The 14018-nt window shown below is 37.1% G+C and overlaps 1 protein-coding gene across 10 annotated transcripts in view; it reads left to right on the forward strand.

The window, feature by feature from the left end:
* The window catches only part of grip1 (glutamate receptor interacting protein 1), a 351292-nt gene that overhangs the window by 239412 nt on the left and 97862 nt on the right, over positions 1-14018 (forward strand). For all 10 annotated transcript variants that reach the window (XM_056455827.1, XM_056455822.1, XM_056455825.1 and 7 more), the window contains one exon: positions 11861-11996. In XM_056455827.1, coding sequence (XP_056311802.1) covers positions 11861-11996 — 136 coding nt within the window. The remainder of the gene's footprint in view (positions 1-11860; positions 11997-14018) is intronic.

The raw sequence follows: 14018 nt of genomic DNA on the forward strand, positions 1-14018 counted from the left end.
GCACTTTCTGCCAAGAGCGGGATTAGGAGTTGCCGTCACAAAGTACTTCACGTACATCAGGCGCAGAATAAGGCCGGAGGGATGTGGCTGAACACCATATGGGAAAATACATAAAGGTGAGGAAGATTTGCCTCTTCAGGAGTTCCTGACTTGCGTAATCACAATTACTGCCTGTAAATTTTGCATGAGATGCTGATGGTGTTCTTCTGCGCGCTTTGTTTTAATGGCATTCGGATGTCCATTCGTGTGGACTTTAAATGATTTAGTATTCTAGATGTGCTGGATATACTTGAAGCTTTTATTTGATTTAAGTGGATTCTGATCATTCAAGGACTAAATTGTGAAAGAATTAACGTTCATAAGTGGTTTGCGAATAATAAAATAAATTTAAAAATGGAATGGATTGTGTAACACTGAAGCAAGAGTCAAGAAGAACTAGAAACTTGTTTTACTTGCTCTCCGAAGACTATAAATTCATCTGGTAAGTGTAGATTTGCTGAATTTTTAAAGTGTTGGTTTTAAAAATGAATGCTGGAATGATGGGAAACTGTTGATGAATTCTGTTGCGCCTTCAACCTCTGAATTGATTTAAGAACTGTGGATTTCAGTTCCTGAATATGAATTGAGGGATCAAATAATATGCAGATTTGTATTTCAAGCAATTGAAATTAAAATGGGATGAAATGTGTGACTGGTTGAAGCATTTTTTTTTTATTTAGTTTTGTATTTATTTCCTAATTTGTGTTTATTAATTAATAATTTACTTTAATGTAATTGTTTGTATAATTTCTCAAAAAACACAACCATGCTAATGTTAGGAATAATGCATAATTTACAAAGTAATAGTATATTTAATTAATTAGCATAAAACTCATATATGGCTATAGATTTGAGGCATTTTTATAACTATTAGATGATTTAATGTTTTAAAATGCCACCTGAACACTACCTGAAAAAAGTCTTGTCATGGATCCCAGTTGTAAGAGCAACAAATAATAACTTGACTTCTAGTTGATCATTTGGAAAAGATTCATTTTCTGATGAATCATCTGTTGAACTGCATCCCAATCATCACAAATACTGCAGAAGACATATTGGAACCCGCATGGACACGAGATTGTCACAGAAATCAGTCAAGTTTGGTGAAGAAAAAAAGTTATGGTTTGGGGTTACATCCAGTATGGGGGCGTGCGAGAGATCTTCAGAGTGGATGGCAACATCAACAGCCTGAGGTATCAAGACATTTGTGCTGCCTATTACATTACAAACCACAGAAGAGGGCAAATTCTTCAGCAAGATAGCGCTGCCTCCCATATTTCAGCCTCCACATCAAAGTTCCTGAAAGCAAAGAAGGTCAAGGTGCTCCAGAATTGGCCAGCCCAGTCACCAGACATGAACATTATTGAGCATTTCTGGGTTAAGATGGAGGAGGCATTGAAGATGAATACAAAGAATCTTGATGAACTGGGAGTCCTGCAAGAATCCTTTCTTTACAATTCCAGATGACTTTTAATAAGTTATTTAAGTCATTGTAGAGATGTTGGATGCAGTCCTCCAAGCTCATGGAGTCATACACAATATTAATTCTTTTTCCACTGCACCATGACTTTATATTCTATACTGTACATTATTTCTGTTAAGTGACAAGACTTTTGTCTAAACAAAGTCAGACTTTACTGTCCTAATTAAATCATTAAAAATCAAGGCATAATCATATTTTCTTTTGCTAAAATGATCATAATCTAAAGGCCTTTGCCTTTTCATATAAGCCACTTCTGATACCAAACAATCAACTAGAAGTCAAGTTATTGTTTGTTGTTCCTAAAACTTGGATAGGCGACAAGACTTTTGTCAGGTAGTGTAATATAATAAAGTTAAAGTATTTATTAAACAACTAAATAAATATATTTTATGTATTTATGGCATATTAAAATTACAACATTTAGTGAAAATTAATGCTGAAAATATTTGTTTTACACTTTTGTGATGCAATATTTCTTGTAATGGCGATGCCCAAAAAATACGAGTTTTCTGCACTGCAGTTTAACATCCTGTCAAGAAATTCCCTTCTACAACCCAATTAGTGAACTGAAAGTGAGCCAAAGTTTCAACCGAGTTTTTTCCCCAACCTGCTACAGAAAATCAAGAGCAAAAACACACAGTCTGGCTAGCAAGACCTGATGACTTCATTTCAGATTCAACAAGTATCCTCCTCCTTTTCTCCAATATTATATCTGTATTTTTCACCACTACTAGAGACGCTCGAGAGTTACTCAATCGACAAAAACGCAGTAAAATAAAGCTGTGAAAGGCTGAAGTCTCTCCACCGCACATTTAAATCTCCTCCATTAGTCCTCTGCATTGTTATTAATATGGATGAGGGGGGATTAGCAGATTGTTACCTGGAATTTCCCAAATGAATCCGCCGGGGGTCATGTTCTCTAACTGCTTATAATCACAATATGTTTTAAGCAACATACAGGCGAGCTGAGGGCCTGCAGAGCTGGAGCATCCCAAAGCTCATCTGAACAGATAGTGATGCATCATTCATGTATAACACTGGCTCACGCTTATCCCTCAGCATGCGCATCTCTTTTTAAATGCCATGTTAGCATCCATTGGCTAGATTGAGAGAGAGAGAGAGAGAGAGAGAGGCTGCTGACGGATGAGCTTTTGGCCGATGGTTTTGCAAGATGAAAACGGTGTTGCATCAGTGTGATTCAGCATTTTGAGAGCCGCATGTAATGCAGGTTGCAGCTGCAGGGGCGTCTATTAATTTAGCTTGAGGTCTGTTATCAAGCTGTCGAGGGTGTGAAAGTTTAATGGAGGTTGTGGCTCATTTTAAGGGCTGTTTGCTGCGCTTTCTTGTGAGCCGAGTTTCTTGGGGAAGTTTAGTTTGTTGCTTCAACTTCAGACACTTTTATGTCCTTGTGGTTGTTTGTTATTGAAACTAGTGGAAGGTCATATTAAAGGAATACTTCACCCAAAAAATATTATGACTGTATGTCTTATGAAGCTGTCAGTGTTTTTTGTTAATTCTAGACTCAAATGCATTCTCCACAATTTGGCTGACCTCTAACTCGCATTTGATGCATGTAATTAGATGTAGCATTGAAACATTCTACAGTATATAACGTAAACAGCACTTTAGTAAGCGAGTCACGCAAGATGTATCTATTCAAATAGCTTCTGCTCTTACATCATGCCTTATACAGTCAAGCCCAAAATGATTCATACCCCTGGCAAATTCTGACTTAAAGATACTTTTATTCAACCAGCAGGTTTTTTTTGTTTGTTTGACCAGAAATAACACTGACATTTCCCAAAAGTTAATAAGAAGCTGTACAGTAGGTATCATTCTGGAATAATTATAAATTATAATTAAAAAAGACCTTTCCTAAGTAAACACATTGATCAGATTTATGACATGTGTTCACACTTGTTGCAGTATGGGTTATTTATACGACAAATTTATGAAAAAAGGTCACTTCCCAACACCATTGTACAGCATGGAAGAGCCGTGATAAAATTTTAAACTACTTCAACTGTTTGGCTGACAGAAAAACCCAGCAGGCAAACAATACCATAAGACGTTATTAATATTAGGTTAGATTTAGGTCGTGACGTTATTTTGATGTCCAACAATAATGTCAAATGATGTTGATATTTGGTTGATTTTAGGTTGTGTTGGAAAGTGACCAAAATCCAATGTCGAGCAAACATCCTAAACAAACGTCATATTGATGTCAAATACTGACATTTATTTGTCAGGTATGGCAACCAAAATCCAACGCCTGCTAGACGTCATTATGGTAACGTTCACACAACATCAAGCTGTAACATCATTAGACGTTGCTATTTGGTTGATTTTAGGTTGGATGTTGGACATTGATGTCAGCCTGATGTTGGCTTCTGACGTCAAACCGTTTTTCCTTTTCAAATCAAAATGCAATGTCCCGTTGGGGTACACTACTTTATACAATACAATAACACATTTTAGTGCCATGCAAATAAAAACAAATGTATTCTTAAAATAATTTAGCTTTAATCTCAGCACTCATTTTACACAAACATAATTAATTTTTTTGACTTTATTCCCATAATAATTTTGACTTTTCTTGGAATTTAAGGCTAAAATATTTTGTCTTAATTCTCAAAATAGTCATTGTTTTCAAATTGTTGACCATCCTCTTAACTATTTAAACCGTAATCTCACAATGTGACCAATTTAATCTCATAACTATATATACTAATTTTGACATTATTCTTATTTTATCTTTATTCTCAAAATATAGCTCAAAAAACAACACGTTGAATATTGTATGAAATGCATACAGCATGTACACTACCATTTGCACACTTCAGTTTATTTAAATAACTAATTAAAACCTGAATTTTTAACAGCCGTTATTCCAGTCATCAGTGAAAACAGACTTACTGCTTAATATATTCATTAAAACTGTCTTAGAAAAAGCAAGATGAAAAGAACAGCATGAACATACTTGAAATTTCTTGGAACATTATACATTTGCTGTCACTTTTAATCAGTTTAATGCATCCGTTCTGAATCCACATGGCCAAAAGTGGCCATAGATAGAAAAAAAACACAGAAAAAAAAAAACACCTAAAATATTCTTCCCAAGCAAAACCGTGTTTCTCTGAGGCTTTAAAGCTGTATGTCAGAAGCACATGAGTAAAGAGATTGCAGGCAGATGTGCGGTCTAGCACTTCATACCTCTGCGCACTCGTGCGAAATCTTCATGATAAATGCTCTGAAACTTTCCTCCCAGAAGACCCTGCATGGAGCAAGAGCCAAAAGATACTGTTTTTCATTTGCTTGCATGTGTGTGTGTGTGTGTGTGTGTGTGTTTCGTCCTCCAGTCGAGAGCTCAGACCAGCATACAAATAAGCATAAGCAGATTTTCACCTTTACGAACTTTAAACATTAAATGCCACACAATTAATCCTATTATTGTAGTTCTTATGGCATATGGGAGGGGGAGGTTAGAGAAGTGCATTTGTTGTGGGGTTTTTGTTTTTTCCACCATTTTGTGTGTCTGTAAACCATCTCTGTAAAGGAATATTGATCTCTTATACCCATTCAACTTCAAAATGGTGTCTATCAGAAGGAAAAACAGCACCGTGTTGATTTACTGTGATGAATAGAGTGTGATAAGGCACACAAAGGGAAGTTGTAATAGTCTGCATGATTGAACATCATCAAAGAGAGCCATTATTCAAGCACCAGATCGTTCATTCTCAGATTGCAAATATCTTATTCAATTATTCATTTGATTAGTTGTTGATCATTTTTCTTCCCTTTGTGGAGACGCTTTAGAAATTTGGTTTTTCTTGCTTTGTGTCCTTGTTGTAATTGAAATAATTGGTTCTGACTATGTTTGATTTCATATCCTGCAAAGGTTTGCTAGCATCTGCCATTAGTCAAGCCTGGTTCCGTATTGAATTATGGCCCAATTTGTCATTTTGACTGCTAAAGTTCCAATAGTGGAAAGCCAATTCAGAGCGGAGCCCACCTGCTGGTACGCCTACAGCCTTCATCGAGAGGAAAACCGTGAACTGACAGTGGGCATTTAACCAAATGTTTTCATTACACCTCCGAGCAATGTTACAGACGAAATAAATCTCCATTCGCACCTCGCTGGTGTCTGAGCTTTCCATAAAAAACAGTTTCTAGAAATTCTGTATGTGGTTTTCAAATGTTTTTTTCTATGAATAGGATCAGGTTATGCATGGATACATATTGGTAAATGCTAAAATGCAAATGTAAGTATATACAAATATTTGGCACAGGACTTGTCCGTTTTTATAAGAGAGGAGATAACTCTTCCTATGTCTTTTTATTTATTGATTCGTTCATTTTCCTTCGGTTTATTCTCTATTTCAGAGGTCACCACACTGGAATGAACCGCCAACTATTTCAGTATATGTTTTACACAGCGAATGCCCTTCCAGCTGCAACCCACTGAATGAAACATGAATTTAAGTAAAAGAACACTAGATTCTTGTATATTTACTCCAATAATTATTAGAAACTTAATTTTTTTGTAAACCACGTATGATGTTTGATTTAAAATGATATGGTTATTTTAAAAACTGAAGTTTTTTAAAGAAAAGTTTAATAAGTGGGTATGTATTTTTTGATATTTGCCAAAGATTACTTTTAAACATTGTTATTAGTTTAAAAAAATTTATTTAAAGGAGTGTGAGATGACAATTTAAATGTAAAAACAAATCATTTTAAATATTAAAAAAAACATTTGAGTGATTTAAATTAGCAACACGCTCTTACTGTACAGTTAGTAATAGTCATGGTTTTTGTTGGTAATTATTAGTTGTAGTTATTCATAGTGTATTGTTGTCTCAAAGACACTGTAATGTTAACAAAGACATTAAAATAAGGCATTCATTCATATATATATATATATATATATATATATATATATATATATATATATATATATTAGGGGTGTCAAATTAATTGTTTCTTCGATGCAGCGATGCAGACGTGGACATTTTAATATTGGTTCAGTATTAGATCCTAACCAGTTATTATTTACTGACGTCATTTATCTCATATGCGATATATTGCGTTAGTTTACTATGGTTAGGGAGGTGAGCACGAGTTATTAAACCTCACCAACTACTTAAAAATGCTCTCTCTCACTCTCTCACTGTTTACGCCTTTGACCTGCTGTCGTGAGGTATCGTGAGGTTTCCTCTCCTTTCAATTGTTACAGCGATACTTGTGGATCCAGATACGAGCATGTCTGCAGAGTGTTTTCTCCACCTCATTGATCATGGATCAGCTGTTATCGCCGATACCTTTTATCAGTGTCACTCATTGATGAATAGCGCCAGAGCGTGTTAAGTGTGTGACTAATCATAGGGGTGTAAGAACTCACTCGACAACACTCAAAAAGCAAGCTCGATAATATTTACGTTTGTTTATTTGCAATAAATGCTCATTTTGGTTAGTGCATGTACTTGGGTTTTCTTTGAGCAGGTAAATTTAAAGCTACAGTTCATATATTTGACTGCTTGTATTAAAGGACAAAATTGTATCTCAAAAAATATATTAATGTATAAATTTTATTGCAAGAATTTTTGCGCTAAATTGTGTATGGAAAGCATCGTCAATGCACCGAGATATTGAACTGAACCAAATCGATGGCATGATAATCGTAACTAAACCGAACCGTGAGACTAGTGTAAGTTTACACCTCTAATATATATATATATATATATATATATATATATATATATATATATATATATAAGAAACCCTTTTTTGTTTCGCTTGGATTTTCTCTGCATTATCTATCAAGCTTGCTATCTAGATCAGTCTGCAATCATAGATTACCGTTTCCTGTCACAGTGTGAAAAAGTGATAACTTTTCAACCCTTCGTGCACGTCAGCTGGCAGAGTTGATGTCTATATCTTGCTCTCTCTGTCACACACTCCATCTGTACCGTTATCTCCTGCTTTGTATCATTCTCTCACATGCTGCCGCAACCTCTATCTTCAGGTCTCTGTCCCTCAATACCCGATGTGCACAGCATTCGATCCCGACACACAGATCTGTCGGCTTTGAGAAGCTGATGGCCAATCTCTGTGTCTGCCTCCTTCACAGAGGAAAGGTAGAAAAGAGGACATGGAATGAAATGAGAGGCCACGAGTAATGGGATCAACTTATCAACTTCCACACCTGTCCCAGTGTAGCCCTCAAAGCGCAGCTCATTAGATCCCAGCGGCCCTTTTTCTCGCTCTGGGCCCAGATATTACTCTGAACCCTCGATGAACTGAGAGAGCCACGCTTTCCCCAGACAGCTTAAGACTGAGCTTGTAATATGACCATGGCATACTGTGCCACAAATTGTTTGGATATTGGATGACCCCCCAGTGGGCCCTCCGGTGCAGCAGCTTGAGAGGGCTCACAACACACGCACAAATGATGGAGTCCAGTTTGGATTGGATTGTGTTTATAATTTGTTATTGGTGTATCACTTCTGTATTGGTTTATGTCACTTAAGGCACCTCTATTAAGCTGTTCGTGTTTTGTTTCGGAGGTGTCTACATCCAGCCAAGATCTCTTTTCCAAAAACTGCTCTGCGCTGGTCAGATAGTCAAGTCTGTTGTGATTGGTCTTCCTCTTACAGCATGTGTTGAAAGTGAAATGCTCATTACCATATTCTGAATTTGAGCTCTGGAGGCTTCCTCAGCACTCGCAAACACAAACATTCAGTGATTCAATGGCAACAATGGTGTCAGTTTTCAGAGTCCTCATCCTTTAGAAAGTGGAATTGCTTTTGCATCTCAGAGAACGTCTTTTTGAAACGTGGAATAGAAAGCAAAAAGCGTCTAGGCCTTAGTTTTTGTTATGACTAAAGTGTTTGAGAGTCAAAGTAGATTTTGTTTTCAACAAAAACCATAGGCTGGCATAAAGTAAATTCTTTGGATATTGGATGACCTTCTGTGAGCCCCACAGTAAAGCATCAATGGTAAAGTTTGCAACATACAGAAAAGATGCGGTCAAGTTTGGCTTGGATTGTGTTTACAAATGAACAGCCAATATCAGTGAATCCTTTCTATTGTGGTTTATATTTGCTTGAAGTGCCCCTATTACGAATCCCTAATTTTGTTTTTGAGGTCCCTGAAAGCTTTGCATAATATACAAAGTGACTTCAGCTCACTTATTTCCCAGAGTGTATGAAAAAAGTTGCCAGAACACACTATGCTGAGATTTTTTGCAAGTATTGTGAAAATAGTATATTGATTCTGCTGCTTTTACTGTATGTGTACAGCAATAGTTCCAGTTTCCTTTTGTGGAAAGACAGTTCAGACAACTGCAACTTGCTGTTATGGGAAAATACATCCTGTCATAAGTGCAGAACATTTGTTGTAGTTTTAGTCCGCTGTTGTCTGTTTGGTGTGCTCACGTGTAGCCTTTTAACCCAGATGGGACAAGACATAGCAAACACAAGATGACAATATAGTTGGTTTTTATTGTCGCTAGTTTTTTTTAAATCAGGTTGGTGTGGCCTGAGCTTAAGCTCCTCCTTTCCATGAGCAGCTCTGCTCTGATTGGTCAGATGGCCCAGTTTGGTTAGATTAGGGTGTACTCAACTAGGTACAGTTGCCTTGAACCATGCCAAAGTGCAATTGTCCCTCGACGGCCTGCACTCACACTGCATTTTCCCTTTCGAGCCTGAGCACGCTTGCATCATCGATGATGGGACTGCTCAGCTTAACGGGAAGAGAAGTGCTTTCACTCAGCACAGTGGACATTGCTTTAGTTATATCGTTTTATATTATTTTTAGTTGCAGTGACACGCAGTCAAATATTTTAACTAACAGATCCACAACTTTTGACGCTCATAAATGTTCATGAAAGTCTTTGTGCTGCACGTATTAGGAGGCTTGCTGAAGGTGTAGCTGATGTGTAGTCAGGGGTTTGCGTCTTTAATAAACTAGGACAGTTTGCGTTCATTGAAAAGTAGGAATGATTGATAAATCCATGTGAAACAGTCCCTTAAAAGTCACTTTGTGTCTTCTGTTTTTGGCTCAGGCATGCTTTTCACTCACACTACAAGCTTACCACGCCAAAGCCCAACCAAACTGTGCTCTGGCACACCTCTTCCAACCGGGTCAGGGCTGGCTAACTGAACTGCGCCTGGGCTCAATTCGGAGCACTCACACTTGTCAAACGAACCGGAAACAGTTTGGATAGGCTAGTGTGAGTGCACGTTACACTAATCTTTGAATCATTGCAGAATTTTTGTACTCAAAGAAAGCTACCTAAATAAAAGAAATCACAAAAATAGATTTAAAAACAACGTTTTCATGTCTTGGATTTGGTTCTGCCTTTGGAAGGCATGTTATGTCAACCATATTACGTTTTGCCTGTTCTTGACATGTAAAGCAAGTTAATTTAATGCTGTCAAAAAGCTCAGAACGACCCACAATTTATTCCTCAACCGAGTGATGGGAGAGAAATGACAGCAACATTTATAATTTGTCCCACTGTAATTTTTTTTGCTGTCAGGCTAATCCCCAGAAGAGCAGGCTTCTTTTAATCAAATTATTTGATGAAAGCTGAATGCAAATTGAGCAGTTCTTTTACAATTAATTATCAAAAGACCGGCACACAACGCAGGGCTTGTTATAGATTGAACTCCCGTTTGAACATTGATTCAGTCTTTTTTTTTTTTCTCATGACAAGATGTTTTTCCTCTATCACTCTCCAACACACAATCACGCACACTAAATTATTCACCACTTCCTTTTGGCACATTATAAGTTTGATTTCTCTCTTAATTACTTTGCTGTCTTTTATATGTCAGCATGTTTGCACTGTCAGCTCCCCATCTGGCTCCAAAGGCTTGCCTGGAGGTTCAGGTTCGGGCCAGATATTGAGATCTGTGCTAGCTTCGCTCTGTCCTGGTCATGTTTCAGCATAGCTCTCTTTCCATGTCCATATGGCAACGGTATTGATCAGAGGCCGAGTGCAATGTCAAATTTGTTTCTTCCTCCGCTGAGGTTACTGAGCTGGTGATTTGCATGCAGCGGGCATGCAATGGATTTGTAACAGATATACAGATCTCATAATTTAATTGTCCGTGCTGAAACAGACTCAGAAAAGCCTCTAATGGTTATGCTTAAGACTGATAAGTGTTAAGAAATGTGAATTTTGACCTCTCAAGTACGTCAAATACGTGCTCATTTTAATAGGCTGTTTGGAAGCTGGATTTTTCCGTTAAAAATCAAGTTGCACAATTAAAGTGCATTATCAGTGCTGTTATTACGGTTTACCCAGAACACTTTGAAGCTTTTGTTGTTGTTGTTGATTGTGTTTTAAAAGAACAGAAGACGGCTTAGAGGACTGCTCTTTTTGCACCAGTGTCTTGTTACTGTTGTCTTCTTGCAGTGAGATGCTCAGTCTCATAGGGGTTTAAAGCTTCATCTCCCCTCACCCTCTGTGCCGCAGTATTGAAAGACATAGTGAATGAGAAAAGGAAAGTGAATGGACATATAAATCCATCTCTTCCGTCCTTCGACACAGAGAGAGGGATTACAAACCCCCTATTTTTATTTCTCCTACATCTCAGACAGCTGATGCAGTGATGGCGGGAGAGACCGAGGGAGAGAAAGCGGCCTACTTGCACAGATATGCAGTATTCTTAATGTGACTTTGACGATCCCACTGAGAGATTGAATGACAGTCAGTCAATAGGGGAGCAACACGTCTGCCTGAGCAGCAATATCTCTGCAAGCCAATGAGAGAGACAGAAAGGAAAAAGCAAAGCAGAGAACAAATGAGGGGCAAAAATGTCTTTAAATATGTATTCAAATAACTACTTTTATATAATAATGGATTCATTTTTGTATTTATATTCATTGAATATTATTTTTTAATACCTATTCAGATTAGTAATATTTATAATGCATCATTTTAGTTTGACTTTATTCATATATAATCTATTGCATTTTTTATTCATACATTATTATATTTATTTATTTTTTTTCCAACTGAACATGTTACTGAAGGGAGTTTTTGTCAATTTTAGATCACCTCTGGGGACAGTTTTGTCCTCAAACCATAGGGACACACACACACACACATATACACACTGGAGTGTCTAACTAATTACCAGGCAGGCAGAAGGAGAGAAAGATAATGAGAGAGTGAGAGAGGCCTGATCTCAGTCATTTAGAGGAGAGAGAGGGGTATGGCAGGTCTCCTCTGCTCCTGTAAACCTCTCATCTCCTGTCTCTGCTCTTCCTCTCCATCCTCCCCCAATGACCCTCCTCATCCTCATCCTCCCTCTTTCTGCTTCACAGATGAGTTTAAGGGCACGAGCACTGTGGAGCTGATCAAGAAGGAAGGCACCACTCTGGGCCTGACTGTATCCGGAGGCATCGATAAAGACGGCAAACCCCGCGTCTCCAACCTGCGCCAGGGCGGCATCGCTGCTAGGTCAGTACAAGTGATGCATTGAAAAAGATCATTTGAAGAAACAGTACGCCATGTTTTAAAATGTTTGATGCATCATGATGGAAACCTGTTTGAGAACAGTAATTGTTTAATTAATTATTGAGATTTTTATTTAATTTTTTTGCTTTCTTGTTTAGATTTATTATTATTATATTTATTTATTTATTTATTTAAGTATAACCTTTATGTACACATGAATGTCTCTATTATTTATAGTTTTGAATAAATTTACTCAATTTTAGGAAAACATTAACAGTCCACAATTTTCAGTTTATCTAGAATTACAATTTGTAGTGTTGTAAAAATGAAAATGAAGAGAGAACCCAGTCCAGGAGACTCGAAACAAGCAGAATTGATTTATTCAGACGTGTTGGTTAGTCTGTAGTCATACGGCACAAGTCCACGAGGCTGCAAGAGCCTACAGGAGTCTCTTACGAGTCTGCAAGTTTTATCACAAGTCTGCAAGCAAGTCTAAAATAAGTCTATTATGTGTTTTAGGAGGAGGGGAGTGGCTATGTGAAGACATAGAAAATGGGCATGACCAGTTTAGTTGAAGATCTTGTTTTAAGGTCCTGAGATTTCACCTGCCATTGGGACCCTGCCTTTAGCATTTTCATCACTTTGGCACAGCCAGTGCTCATGAAGCAGGGCAGGAGGTTTTAAGGTCTGTCACACCCTAGCTAGAGTTTTGAATTAAATGAGATAATTAAAAAAGCAAAGAATATAATTTTTCACACATACATATATATATAATTGTTAATTTGGAAGAAATGTATATTCCCACAGTAGGTATATGTTTGTGTAAACTGTTACTACCATTTTATTCTGTGAAATACTGATCATATTTCTTCCAAATTTCAAATAAAACATTGTCATTTAGAGCGAATTCCCCCCCCCCCCCCCCCTTGTTTTCAGAAGTTATATAAATTTTTTAGCAACTGTTGGAATATTTAGCCAATTCCATGTGTGTTCAATAAAAAAGATCAGAAGAGGATTTTCTTCAATGTGATTAGTAATTAATCAGATAAAAATGAATGATTCAATACACGGAGCTCTGGGTTACACTAATGCAATGCAAGAATTACGTTCAGGAGGTGCGCAACAAAACTACCTTACACTGACTCCAATATTTATACACAACTGATATTAGAAGGTGGAGTCTTTGTGTAAACCGTCACTTGTCAATCATTCTGCAGTCACTGGTGGTTGCACCCAAACATACTTCCTCTTTCTGCAACCCTTCTCTGCAAACCAGAACTGAATAGTTAAGTACATTTTCAATATATTTCACAACTTCTACAAGTGTCCAGCTCCTCATGACTGTAAACATGTCTAGACTTGTTTACTAGACTAGAGCAAGGCCGCGCTATTTTTATTGTTATTCTGTTATTTCCTTTTTGTCAGTAGTTCCTTTTATTAGTATGCAACACAGTAAGAAAGAAGAAGTTTGTTTGGTTAATATATTGGATCATACAAAAGAAGATTGTATAATCTGTGGTTACAGATTGTTCTAAAAATTTTTCCTAATATAAGAATAAAGAACACAATGCATTACCAATGCTTTAGTGGCGATATTTTTATCTGATGTTTGGATGAAATTTTATTACACCTTTAAAGCATAAAACTATACAATATTAACATGTTACTCAAACCCATACTTCAAAAGCAAGGGAATCCACAGAAACTGAGCATATGCATAATTTAATTTAAGCATTTGTTATTTAAAGCATTTATTATTTATTTGTATTATCTTTAGGTTCAATTTTGCAGATGCCAGTGGTTTGGAAAATCACCTTGGAGGCTTTGTGTTGTCAGGTTTTGTGTATATGCTAATGATTTTTGCTAAGACAGCATCAATAGACAAGCCCAGAGAGATCAATGTGATCGTAGTTTATTGTGGAGGAGTTTGTCTGGGAAGCATCTTCTCTCTCTTTCTCTCTCTCTCTCTCTCTCTTTCTCTCTCTCTCTCTCTCTCTCTCTGTGTGTGTGTGTGTGTGTGTGTCT

Source organism: Danio aesculapii, chromosome 4 (assembly GCF_903798145.1).
Source record: "Danio aesculapii chromosome 4, fDanAes4.1, whole genome shotgun sequence".
Taxonomy (NCBI): Eukaryota; Metazoa; Chordata; class Actinopteri; order Cypriniformes; family Danionidae; genus Danio; species Danio aesculapii.